We start from the raw sequence: 12,500 nt of genomic DNA, 5'->3' as shown, positions 1-12,500 counted from the left end.
TGCCCCTCCCTCCCTCTCTGTGCCCCTCCCTCCCTCTCTGTGCCCCTCCCTCCCTCTCTGTGCCCCTCCCTCCCTCTCTGTGCCCCTCCCTCCCTCTCTGTGCCCCTCCCTCCCTCTCTGTGCCCCTCCCTCCCTCTCTGTGCCCCTCCCTCCCTCTCTGTGCCCCTCCCTCCCTCTCTGTGCCCCTCCCTCCCTCTCTGTGCCCCTCCCTCCCTCTCTGTGCCCCTCCCTCCCTCACTGTGCCCCTCCCTCCCTCTCTGTGCCCCTCCCTCCCTCTCTGTGCCCCTCCCTCCCTCTCTGTGCCCCTCCCTCCCTCTCTGTGCCCCTCCCTCCCTCTCTGTGCCCCTCCCTCCCTCTCTGTGCCCCTCCCTCCCTCTCTGTGCCCCTCCCTCCCTCTCTGTGCCCCTCCCTCCCTCTCTGTGCCCCTCCCTCCCTCTCTGTGCCCCTCCCTCCCTCTCTGTGCCCCTCCCTCCCTCTCTGTGCCCCTCCCCCCCTCTCTGTGTCCCCTCCCTCCCTCTCTGTGTCCCTCCCTCCCTCTCTGTGTCCCTCCCTCCCTCTCTGTGTCCCTCCCTCCCTCTCTGTGTCCCTCCCTCCCTCTCTGTGTCCCTCCCTCCCTCTCTGTGTCCCTCCCTCTCTCTCTGTGTCCCTCCCTCTCTCTCTGTGTCCCTCCCTCTCTCTCTGTGTCCCTCCCTCTCTCTCTGTGTCCCTCCCTCTCTCTCTGTGTCCCTCCCTCTCTCTCTGTGTCCCTCCCTCTCTCTCTGTGTCCCTCCCTCTCTCTCTGTGTCCCTCCCTCTCTCTCTGTGTCCCTCCCTCTCTCTCTGTGTCCCTCCCTCTCTCTCTGTGTCCCTCCCTCTCTCTCTGTGTCCCTCCCTCTCTCTCTGTGTCCCTCCCTCTCTCTCTGTGTCCCTCCCTCTCTCTCTGTGTCCCTCCCTCTCTCTCTGTGTCCCTCCCTCTCTCTCTGTGTCCCTCCCTCTCTCTCTGTGTCCCTCCCTCTCTCTCTGTGTCCCTCCCTCTCTCTCTGTGTCCCTCCTCTCTCTCTGTGTCCCTCCCTCTCTCTGTGTCCCTCCCTCTCTCTCTGTGTCCCTCCCTCTCTCTCTGTGTCCCTCCCTCTCTCTCTGTGTCCCTCCCTCTCTCTCTGTGTCCCTCCCTCTCTCTCTGTGTCCCTCCCTCTCTCTCTGTGTCCCTCCCTCTCTCTCTGTGTCCCTCCCTCTCTCTCTGTGTCCCTCCCTCTCTCTCTGTGTCCCTCCCTCTCTCTCTGTGTCCCTCCCTCTCTCTCTGTGTCCCTCCCTCTCTCTCTGTGTCCCTCCCTCTCTCTCTGTGTCCCTCCCTCTCTCTCTGTGTCCCTCCCTCTCTCTCTGTGTCCCTCCCTCTCTCTCTGTGTCCCTCCCTCTCTCTCTGTGTCCCTCCCTCTCTCTCTGTGTCCCTCCCTCTCTCTCTGTGTCCCTCCCTCTCTCTCTGTGTCCCTCCCTCTCTCTCTGTGTCCCTCCCTCTCTCTCTGTGTCCCTCCCTCTCTCTCTGTGTCCCTCCCTCTCTCTCTGTGTCCCTCCCTCTCTCTCTGTGTCCCTCCCTCTCTCTCTGTGTCCCTCCCTCTCTCTCTGTGTCCCTCCCTCTCTCTCTGTGTCCCTCCCTCTCTCTCTGTGTCCCTCCCTCTCTCTCTGTGTCCCTCCCTCTCTCTCTGTGTCCCTCCCTCTCTCTCTCTGTGTCCCTCCCTCTCTCTCTGTGTCCCTCCCTCTCTCTCTGTGTCCCTCCCTCTCTCTCTGTGTCCCTCCCTCTCTCTCTGTGTCCCTCCCTCTCTCTCTGTGTCCCTCCCTCTCTCTCTGTGTCCCTCCCTCTCTCTCTGTGTCCCTCCCTCTCTCTCTGTGTCCCTCCCTCTCTCTCTGTGTCCCTCCCTCTCTCTCTGTGTCCCTCCCTCTCTCTCTGTGTCCCTCCCTCTCTCTCTGTGTCCCTCCCTCTCTCTCTGTGTCCCTCCCTCTCTTTCTGATTCTCTGTTTCTTGGTCTCTCTTTCTCGCTCTCTTTCTGTCTCTCTTTCTCTCTGTCTCTCTCCCTTTCTCTCTCGCCCTACCTCTCTCTCTCTGTCTCTCTTTCTGTCTCTTTCTCTCTCTCTTTTCCTCTCCGTCTCTTTGCTTCATTTTCTCCCTCTCTCTCTCTCTCTCTCCCTCTGTCTGTCTGTCTCTCTTTTATTTTCTTTTTCTCTCTGTCTCTGTGTCTCTCTCTCAATCTTTTTCTCTCTCTTTCTTTCTCTAACTCTCTCTATCTCTCCATCCATCCCACACTCTCTCTTCCCATAGAGGCAAGAGTCTCATATAGTTCCAAACCCAGTCGCTGGTTCCCTTCCCTGAAGGACATCAGTGAACCAGTTGGATTTTTACACTAATCCAGAAACTTTCATGCTAACTGTGTCCCACTGCCAGCCCACAAATTACCAGATTTATTCAGCTCAATTTCATAACCTGCCTTTGTGTTTTTGTGGTTCTCTTTCACTGCCTTTTTTCTGTTTTAAATCAGTTTCACAGGATGTTAGAAAAGGAGGATTTGCAGTCGGGAAACTGAAATCAAACATCACCTCAGGATCTGACAGTCGCCCAATTTATCATAAACTGAGTATCATCGGATTTTGAACATGGAAGGAGAAAGCACCGTTCACAGTGAGGAGAAACCGTTCTCATGTTCTGTGTGTGGACGTGGCTTCAACCAATCATCTAGCCTGTCAGAACATAAACGCAGTCACAGCAGGAAGAAACTATGGAAATGTGGGGAATGTGGGCAAGGATGCAAATCCCCATCAGAGCTGGAAATTCATCGATGGTGTCACACTGGAGAGCGACCATTCACCTGCTCCGAGTGCGGGAAGGGATTCACTCGGTCATCTGACCTGCTGAGACACCAGCGGGTTCACACTGGGGAGAGGCCGTATACCTGCTCCATCTGTGGGAAAGGATTCACTCGGGTATCGGACCGTTTGATACATGAGCGAATTCACACAGGGGAGAGACCGTTCACCTGCTCCACGTGTGGGAAGGGATTCGCTGTGTTATCCACCCTGGTGATACACCAGCGCACTCACACTGGGGAGAGACCGTTCATCTGCTCCAAGTGTGGGAAGGGATTCAGTCAGTCCTCTGCCCGGCTGGCTCATCAGCGAATTCACACTGATGCAAGACCTTTTAAATGCCCGGACTGTGGAAAGTGCTATAAAAGTTCTGGGGAACTCATGTCCCATCAACGTGTGCACAGTGATGAGAGACCATTCAGGTGCTCTCAATGTGGGGCTGGGTTCAGGCATTCATCTAATTTCACTCTACACCTGCGATTTCACACTGGGGAGAGGCCTTTCACCTGCTCCGAATGTGGGAAGGGATTTGTTCGATCATCTGACCTGCTGAAACACCAACAATTTCACACTGGGGAGAGACCATTCACCTGTTCTGAGTGTGGGAAGGGATTTACTCAGTCATCTGACCTGCGGACCCACCAGCGAGTTCACAAGTAAGTATAGTGATTGGATTATGAGGTAAATCACATCTTGGACTGAACCATTTTGATTGGGATCTGTTCCTGCTCATGTTTATAATCTCCAGCACAGGTTAACATGTCAACATTTTGGCTAAAAACCAAATCACTCAGTCCAGTTTAGATGCGACAAAGGAATGGATGAGTTTCAGCAGCAGATGAGCTGAGGCAGGACTAAAGTTAGAGATGGAAATGGGTGATCTTCATAGAATTTACAGTGCAGAAGGAGGCCATTCGGCCCATCGAGTCTGCACCGGCTCTTGGAAAGAGCACCCTACCCAAGGTCAACACCGCCACTCTATCGCCATAACCCAGTAACCCCACCCAACACTAAGGGCAATTTCTTACTGATATGTAGTCAGAACCTCAGTGTGGGGTGAAATATGACACCAAGATTGTGAAGAGTCTGGTTCAGCCTCACAGCTGTGAGAGAGATGGATGGTATTAATGGTTAGCGAGTGGAGTTTGTAGCTGGTATTGAAGATAACTTCAGTCTTCCCAATATTTAAATAGAGGATATTTCTGTTCGTCCAGTACTGGATGTCAGATAAATCAGGAAGGTGGGTGACTTGGAGGGGAACTTCGAGGTGATGGTGTTCATATATGCCTGCTACCCACATAAGCTGTGAAGGTTAAGATTTGGGAGGTGCTGTCAGTGTTTTGGTTTAGTAGTTGATCTGCAGGATCCCTCTGCTTCATCCTTGCCTCTCCCATCTCCCTCTCTATTACCTTATTATCTCTATTATATTGGAAGGTTGTAGAGGAGTGGGTTTAAACTCTATTGTCCGGATGAGATTCTGAAGGGTGGTCCAAATTGGAACAAAGTAACGTTGGTAACAGGAAATAGTAATAGACTAGAAGGCAGGAGAAACAAAACAAAGCATTGGAGTATTGGTCAAATGTGGAATGGTGGGGCAGCACGGTGGCACAGTGGTTAGCATTGTTGCCTACGGCGCTGAGGACCCGGGTTCAAATCCCGGCCCTGGGTCCCTGTCCGTGTGGAGTTTGCACATTCTCCCCCTGTCTGCGTGGGTTTCGCCCCCACAGCCCAAAGATGTGCAGGATAGGTGGATTGGCCACGCTAAATTGCCACTTAATTGGAAAAAAAGAATGGTGTCAAAAAGAAAGGACGCTCTTCCTGAATGTATGATATAGCTGTCATTACGGAAAGGTGGCTACATGGTGACCAAGACTGGGAACTGAATATTTAAGGATATTCCATGTTTAGGAAGGAGGCAAGAAGGGTAAGGAGGTAGAGTTGTGCTGATAATAAAGAATGGAATCAATGTAGTAAGGGAGGATCTCAAATCGTAAGAACAATGTATAAAATCTGTTTGGGTGGAATGAAGAAACAGCAAAGGATAACAGACATTGATTAAAGTTGTTTACAGGCTACCAAATGGTAATGTGGGGCAGAGTATTAATCAGGAGGTGAGAGAAGCATGTAGCATGGGTAATGCTGTGATAATGGGTGACTTCAATCTGCATATAGACTGGTTCAACCAGTTGAGCACTAATGCGAGGAAGAGAATTTTCTGCAGTGGGTTAGGGATGGGCTTCTAGAGGAGTTTGTTGAGGAGCCAACTAGAGTACAGGCTATTCTAGATCTAGTCTTATGTAATGAAAAATGGCTAATTAATAATCTAGTTGTAAGTTAATTTTAGGGATGAGTGACCACAATATGATAGATTGCACCCAATGTAAAATTCTAACACAAAAGTTTAAGTGTCATTTGTGACGGGCTTTGCTGGGAGATTCCCGCCAGCTCTGTCAATTAGTTCCCCACCACTATCTAATCACACGTAGTCACTTTTGTAGGCCCTGGGGTGTTTCTTATCAGTTTAGCCCACACTTAGAATTATTTTCATCATTGGGGAGCTGAGCCCACTGGCCAGACTGGCTCCTCAGAGATCGGACCTCCATTTTGAAAGGGTGCCCTGATCTCTAAGTGAGCTACACCCCCACCCATGGGCAGTGACACCCATCACACGTATGGGTAGTACCCCACAGCCTCCAGGTTAGGACGACAAGCTATGGGGTCGCTGAGTCTTCCCCACCCCCCCCCCCCCCCCCCAACCTTTTCAGGTCTTCCCATGCGACTTAAGCGGGTGTAGCTTGGTCCCGCCAATTGTGGGCAGGATTCAGGTTGTGCCATCTTGCAGGACTTGGGTAGATTCTGCGAGGCGTAGTGACTGCCAGGAAGCCTCGCTCGGCATCTACCGGCCACGTCGCACTCCCAGTCAGGCACGACGTGGCCAGTAGATTGTGCCCACTGTGTTTGAAAGTGAGGAAGTTCAATCTGAAGCTAAGTTAAGGAAAGAAAATTCTGAAGGTATGAGTAACAGATCGGCTGAGGTGGATTGGAAAAATACATTAAAAGGTATGATTGTGCATAGGCAATGGATAGTCTTCAAAGAACAATTACATAGCGTACTGCACCTATTAATTGCTTCCAGGTGCAAAACCACAAGAAAAGTGAACCGTAGCTGACTAAGGATTCTTTAAGATTAAAAGAAAAGACTTATAAAGTAAAATAATCTTTATTAGTGTCACAAATAGACTTACATTAACACTGCAATGAAGGTACTGTGACAATCCCCTACTCGCCACACTCTGGCGCCTGTTCTGGCACACTGAAGGAGAATTCAGAATGTCCAATTCACCTAACAAGCACGTCTTTCGGGACTTGTGGGAGGAAACCGGAGGACATGGGGAAAACATCCGCCCAGACAGTGACCACAGCCAGGGATTGAACCCGGGCCCCTGGAGCTGTGAAGCAACAGTGATAACCACTATGCTACTGTGCCACCTGTGATAAACCTGAGGATTGGGAGGTCTTTAGAATACAGCAAAGAAAGGTCAAGAAAGAGAGAACAGAATGTGAATGCAATCTAGCAAACAGTATAAAATCAGACAGACTGAAAACCTCTATAGGTATGAATAATGAAAGCATTTGGCTTTCAAAGACAAATGGTTCATTACAGGCAGGGTTAGGAGAATTCATAATGGAGAATTGAGAAATGGCAGAAATTCTAAATGATTACTTTGTGTCTGTTTTCACGTCGGAAGGTTCAGGAAATGTCCCAGATGTAGGAATCCAAGGCAATAGGGAGAATGTGATGTTGAAGGAAATTAGTATAAGTTAGAAGGTTGTATTGGAGAAATTAATGGGACTGAAAAGTCCCCAAGACTTGATACTATGCATCCCAGAGTGTTGGAAGACATTTCCATAAAGAAAGTGGATGCATTGGTGATCATCCACCAAACTTCTACAGATTCTGGAATGGTTTCTGAAGTTTGGAAAGCAATAAAGGTCACCCCACTATTTAACAGGTGAGGGAGATAGAAACAGGGAACTACTACAGAGCTGTTAGCTTTACATCAGTGGTCAGGAAAATGTTGGAATCTATTATAAAGGATGTGACAAATAAACAATTGGACAGTCATGATCTGACTGTGCACAGTCAGCATGGATTTAGGAATGGGAAATCATGTTTGCCAAACTTGTTGGAGTTTTTTGAAGATGCAACCAACAAAATTGATAAAGGAGATTTGATGGTTGTAGTGTATTTGGATTGTTGGAAAGCTTTTGATAAAGACCCCCACAGGAGTTGATGAACAAAGTAAAAGCACATGGGATAGGAGGGAATATACTGTCATAGATTGAGAATTGGCTAACAGGCAGAAAACAGATTCAGAGTATGGGTCATTCGCACACTGGCAGGCGGTGGCTAGTGGGGCAGGAATATAGGAGCAAGAGTAGGTCATTCAGCCCCTCGAGCTTGCTCCTCCATTCAATGAGATAATGGCTGATCTGTGACCTAATTTTTGGCCCATATCCCTTCATACATTTGCTCAACAAAACTTTATTTATCTCTGATATATAATTAACTGATCTAGCATCAATTCCCGTTTGTTGAAGAGAGTTCCAACCCTCTACCACCCTTTGTGTGTAGAAGTGCTTCCTAATATCTCTCCTGAATGGTCTGGTACTAATATTTAGATAATGCCCCTAGTTCTAGAATATTTAAGTAGTGGAACCAGTTTATCTTTATCTACCCTGACTTTTCCTGTTAATATCTTGAAGACTTCGATCAAATCGCCCTGAACCGTCCAAATTCTAGAGAAGCCAGACAGGAATGTGTTGTGAGGAATATGTATAGCGGCTTCAAGAAGATTTCAATAGACATAGTGAGAGGGCAAGAACATGGCAGATGTAATATAATGTGGAAAATTTGAGGCGTAACCCATTCTGGTAGACGGAACAGATGTGCAGAGTTTGTCCTAAATGGCAAGAAATTAGAAAGTAAATGTCAAAGGGGACATGGGTGTCCTTGTCCATAAGTTACTGAAGGCTAGCCTGCAGGTGAAGCAAGACATTTGGAACGCTAATGAAATGTTAGCCTTTATCGCAAGAGGATTTGAGTACAGGCATAGTGAGGTCTTGCTACAAATGATTAGACCACACCTGGAGTATTTGTCTGCAGTTTTGGTCCCCTTCTCTCAGAAAGGATTTTGTTGCCATAGAGGGAGTGGAACAAAAGTTCACCAGACAGGGTAGATGCTGGTAAGATGCTTTTATTGGTCGGGGAATCTGTAACCAAGGAGCACAATTTCAACATATGAGGGAAGCCACTTAGGACTGAGATGAGGAGAAATGTCTTTACATAAGAATATAAGAATACTGAGCAGGAATAGGCGATTCAGCCTCTCTATCCCACTCTGCCATTCAATATTACCATGGCTGATCTCATCCAGGCCTCAACTCCACTTTACTGCCTGGTCTCCGTAACCCTTCAACCCATTACTAATTAAAAATCTGTCCATTTCCTCCTTACATTTACTCAACATCCCATCATCCATCGCATTCTTGGTAATGAATTCGACAGATTCACAAACCTTTGAGAGAAGTAATTTCTCCTCATCTGTTTTAAATCTGCAATCCCTTTTCCCCAAACCATGATCTCTCAGTCTACATTTCTTCCTCACAAGAACAAACATCTGCTCAATGGTTAATTTGTCAATATCTATTATCCTCTAATATGCCACAAATTGGATTGGATTTGGGTTTATTGTGACGTGTACAAGGTACAGTGAAGTATTGTGCTGCATACAGTCCAGACATTTTGTTCCATACATGAAAAACATAAGACACACGATTCATACACAATGTAAATACATAGACATCGGGTGACGCATAGGGAGTGTAGTAACTACTCAGAGAAGATGCATGGAGAGAACAGTTCGGTCCATAAGACGATAATTCAGAAGTCTGTTAACAGCGGGGAAGAATCATAGAATCTACAATGCAGAAGGAGACCATTCGGCTCATTAAGTCTGCACCGGCCCTTGGAAAGAACACCCTACTTAAACCCACACCTCCACCCTATCCCCATAACCCAGTAACCCCACCTAACCTTTTTTTTGGACAAAGGCAATTTAGCATGGCCAATCCACCTAACCTACACATCTTTGGACTGTGGGAGGAAACCGGAGCACCCGGAGGAAGCCCACACACACACGGGGAGAATGTGCAGACTCCGCACAGACAGTGACCCAAGACGGGAATCGAACCTGGGACCCTGGAGCTGTGAAGCACAGAGCTAACTACTATGCTACCGTGCCGCCCTGTTGTTGAATCTGTTGGTGCGTGTTCTCAGACTTTTGTATCTCCTGCCTGATGGAAGAGGTTGGAAGAGAGAATAACCCAGGGAAGGTTCTTGGATTATGCTGCCTGCTTTCCCAAGGCAGCGGGAGATGCAGACAGAGTCAATGGATGGGAGACGGGTTCATGTGTTGGACTGGGCTGTGTTAACGACTCTTTGCAGTTTCTCATGGTCTTAGACCAAACACTTGCCATACCAATCTGTGATGCAGCCAGATAGGATGTTTTCTATGGTGCATCTTTTTTTTAAATTGCTAAGAGTCAACGTGGATATGCCAAATTTCCTTTGTTTCCTGAGGAAGCTTTCTTGGTCGTAGCGAAGAGATGGGTGGACCAGGAAGATTGTTGGTGATGTCCGCACCTAGGAATTTGAAGCTATCAACCATCTCCACCTCGGCACCATTGATGCAGACGGGTGTGTACGAAACTTCGCTTCCTGAATTCAGTGACCAGCTTCTTGGTTATGCTGATGTTGAGCGAGAGATTGTTATCGCTACACTGCGCCACCAGGTTCTCCATTTCCCTCCTGTATTCTGACCCATTGTTGTTCGAGACCTGACCCACTATGGTCATGTCATCAGCAAACGTGTAGATGGAGTTAGAGCCATATTTTGCCACGCAGTTGTGTGTGTATAGGGAGTATAGTAGGGGATTAAGCACACAGCCTTGCGGGGCTGCGGTATTGAGGAGGTGTTGTTCATCCTTCCTGATTGTGGTCTATGGGCCAGGAAGTCGAGTTGAATCAGGAAGTCGAATATGTCTCATTCTTCAAAACTCAGGAGACTATAGGCCTAAACAGTTCAATCTCTTTTTTTAATATATATTTTTATGGAGGTTTTCGCTTTTTACAAATAAGGTAACAAAATATTCAAAACTGGTACAATACAGTATAAATACTTAAGCGTATCTAAATACAGAAAAAGACAGGAGAACATCATCCCAGTTAGTTCAGCTTAATCTTTAATGCTGGTGCCTCCGTTTATACCAGAAAAGACGGCAAGCGGATAAACTAGAAAATGAGGGAGAAGAGGATAAGCCCATGAAAACATGGTAAAGTGCATCAGAGGCCCGTTCAAACCTCGCCAACACAGAATGCCCAAATCACTCTCCACCAAGGAAACCGCACTGACAGGGAGAAGAAGAGTCGTCAAGTCACGTATCAACAGGACATCTCGGGGAAAGATACAACTCTCCTCCTCCCAAAAGGATAAGAGATACCATAAGACCATAAAACCATAAGACATAGGAGCGGAAGGAAGGCCATTCGGCCCATCGAGTCCACTCGCCCATTCAATCATGGCTGATTTCAACTCCATTTACCCGCTCTCTCTCCATAGCCCTTAATTCCTCGAGAAATCAAGAATTTATCAACTTCTGTCTTAAAGACACTCAACGTCCCGGCCTCCACCGCCCTCTGTGGCAATGAATTCCACAGACCCACCACTCTCTGGCTGAAGAAATTTCTCCTCATCTCTGTTCTAAAGTGACTCCCTTTTATTCTCAGGCTGTGCCCCCGGGTCCTAGTCTCCCCTGCTAATGGAAACAACTTCCCTACATCCACCCTCTCTAAGCCATTCATTATCTTGTAAGTTTCTATTAGATCTCCCCTCAACCTCCTAAACTCCAATGAATATAATCCCAGGATCCTCAGATGTTCATCGTATGTTAGGCCTACCATTCCTGGGATCATCCGTGTGAATCTCCGCTGGACCCGCTCCAGTGCCAGTATGTCCTTCCTGAGGTGTGGGGCCCAGAATTGCTCACAGTATTCTAAATGGGGCCTAACTAATGCTTTATAAGGCTTCAGAAGTACATCCCTGCTTTTATATTCCAAGCCTCTTGAGATGAATGACAACATTGCATTTGCTTTCTTAATTACGGACTCAACCTGCAAGTTTACCTGAAGAGAATCCTGGACTAGGACTCCCAAGTCCCTTTGCACTTCAGCATTATGAATTTTGTCACCGTTTAGAAAATAGTCCATGCCTCTATTCTTTTTTCCAAAGTGCAAGACCTCGCACTTGCCCACGTTGAATTTCATCAGCCATTTCTTGGACCACTCTCCTAAACTGTCTAAATCTTTCTGCAGCCTCCCCACCTCCTCCATACTACCTGCCCCTCCACCTATCTTTGTATCATCGGCAAACTTAGCCAGAATGCTCCCAGTCCCGTCATCTAGATCGTTAATATATAAAGAGAACAGCTGTGGCCCCAACACTGAACCCTGCGGGACACCACTCGTCACCGGTTGCCATTCCGAAAAATAACCTTTTATCCCAACTCTCTGCCTTCTGCCTGACAGCCAATCGTCAATCCATGTTAGTACCTTGCCTCGAATACCATGGGCCCTTATTTTACTCAGCAGTCTCCCGTGAGGCACCTTATCAAAGTCCTTTTGGAAGTCAAGATAGATAACATCCATTGGCTCTCCTTGGTCTAACCTATTTGTTATCTCTTCAAAGAACTCTAACAGGTTTGTCAAGCACGACCTCCCCTTACTAAATCCATGCTGACTTGTCCTAATCTGACCCTGCACTTCCAAGAATTTAGAAATCTCATCCTTAACAATGGATTCTAGAATCTTGCCAACAACCGAGGTTAGGCTAATTGGCCTATAATTTTCCATCTTTTTCCTTGGTACCTTCTTGAACAGGGGGTTACAACAGCGATTTTCCAATCCTCTGGGACTTTCCCGGACTCCAGTGACTTTTGAAAGATCATAACTAACGCCTCCACTATTTCTTCAGCTATCTCCTTTAGAACTCTAGGATGTAGTCCATCTGGGCCCGGAGATTTATCAATTTTTAGACCTCTTAGTTTCTCTAGCACTTTCTCCTTTGTGATGGCTACCATATTCAACTCTGCCCCCTGACTCTCCGGAATTGGTGGGATATTACTCATGTCTTCTACTGTGAAGACTGACGCAAAGTACTTATTTAGTTCCTCAGCTATTTCCTTGTCTCCCATCACAAAATTACCAGCGTCATTTTGGAGTGGCCCAATGTCAACTTTTGCTTCCCGTTTGTTTTTAATGTATTTAAAGAAACTTTTACTATCATTCCTAATGTTACTGGCTAGCCTACCTTCATATTTGATCCTCTCTTTCCTTATTTCTCTCTTTGTTATCCTCTGTTTGTTTTTGTAGCCTTCCCAATCTTCTGACTTCCCACCACTCTTTGCCACATTATAGGCTTTCTCTTTTGCTTTGATGCATTCCCTGACTTCCTTTGTCAGCCATGGCTGCCTAATCCCCCCTCTGATAACCTTTCTTTTCTTTGGGATGAACCTCTGCACTGTGTCCTCAATTACTCCCAGAAATTCCTG

The 12,500-nt window shown here is 47.4% G+C and overlaps 1 protein-coding gene across 1 annotated transcript in view; it reads left to right on the top strand.

The window, feature by feature from the left end:
• LOC140418092 (uncharacterized) overlaps window positions 1–12,500 on the top strand; it is a 164,123-nt gene that overhangs the window by 93,378 nt on the left and 58,245 nt on the right. Inside the window, 1 exon segment of the mRNA XM_072501512.1 lies at window positions 2,580–3,487. Coding sequence (XP_072357613.1) covers window positions 2,580–3,487 — 908 coding nt within the window.

The sequence above is a fragment of the Scyliorhinus torazame genome, chromosome 5, assembly GCF_047496885.1.
Source record: "Scyliorhinus torazame isolate Kashiwa2021f chromosome 5, sScyTor2.1, whole genome shotgun sequence".
Lineage (NCBI taxonomy): Eukaryota > Metazoa > Chordata > Chondrichthyes > Carcharhiniformes > Scyliorhinidae > Scyliorhinus > Scyliorhinus torazame.
Note: the sequence above shows the minus strand (reverse complement) of the source record. Positions and strands in the feature narration are given on the sequence as shown.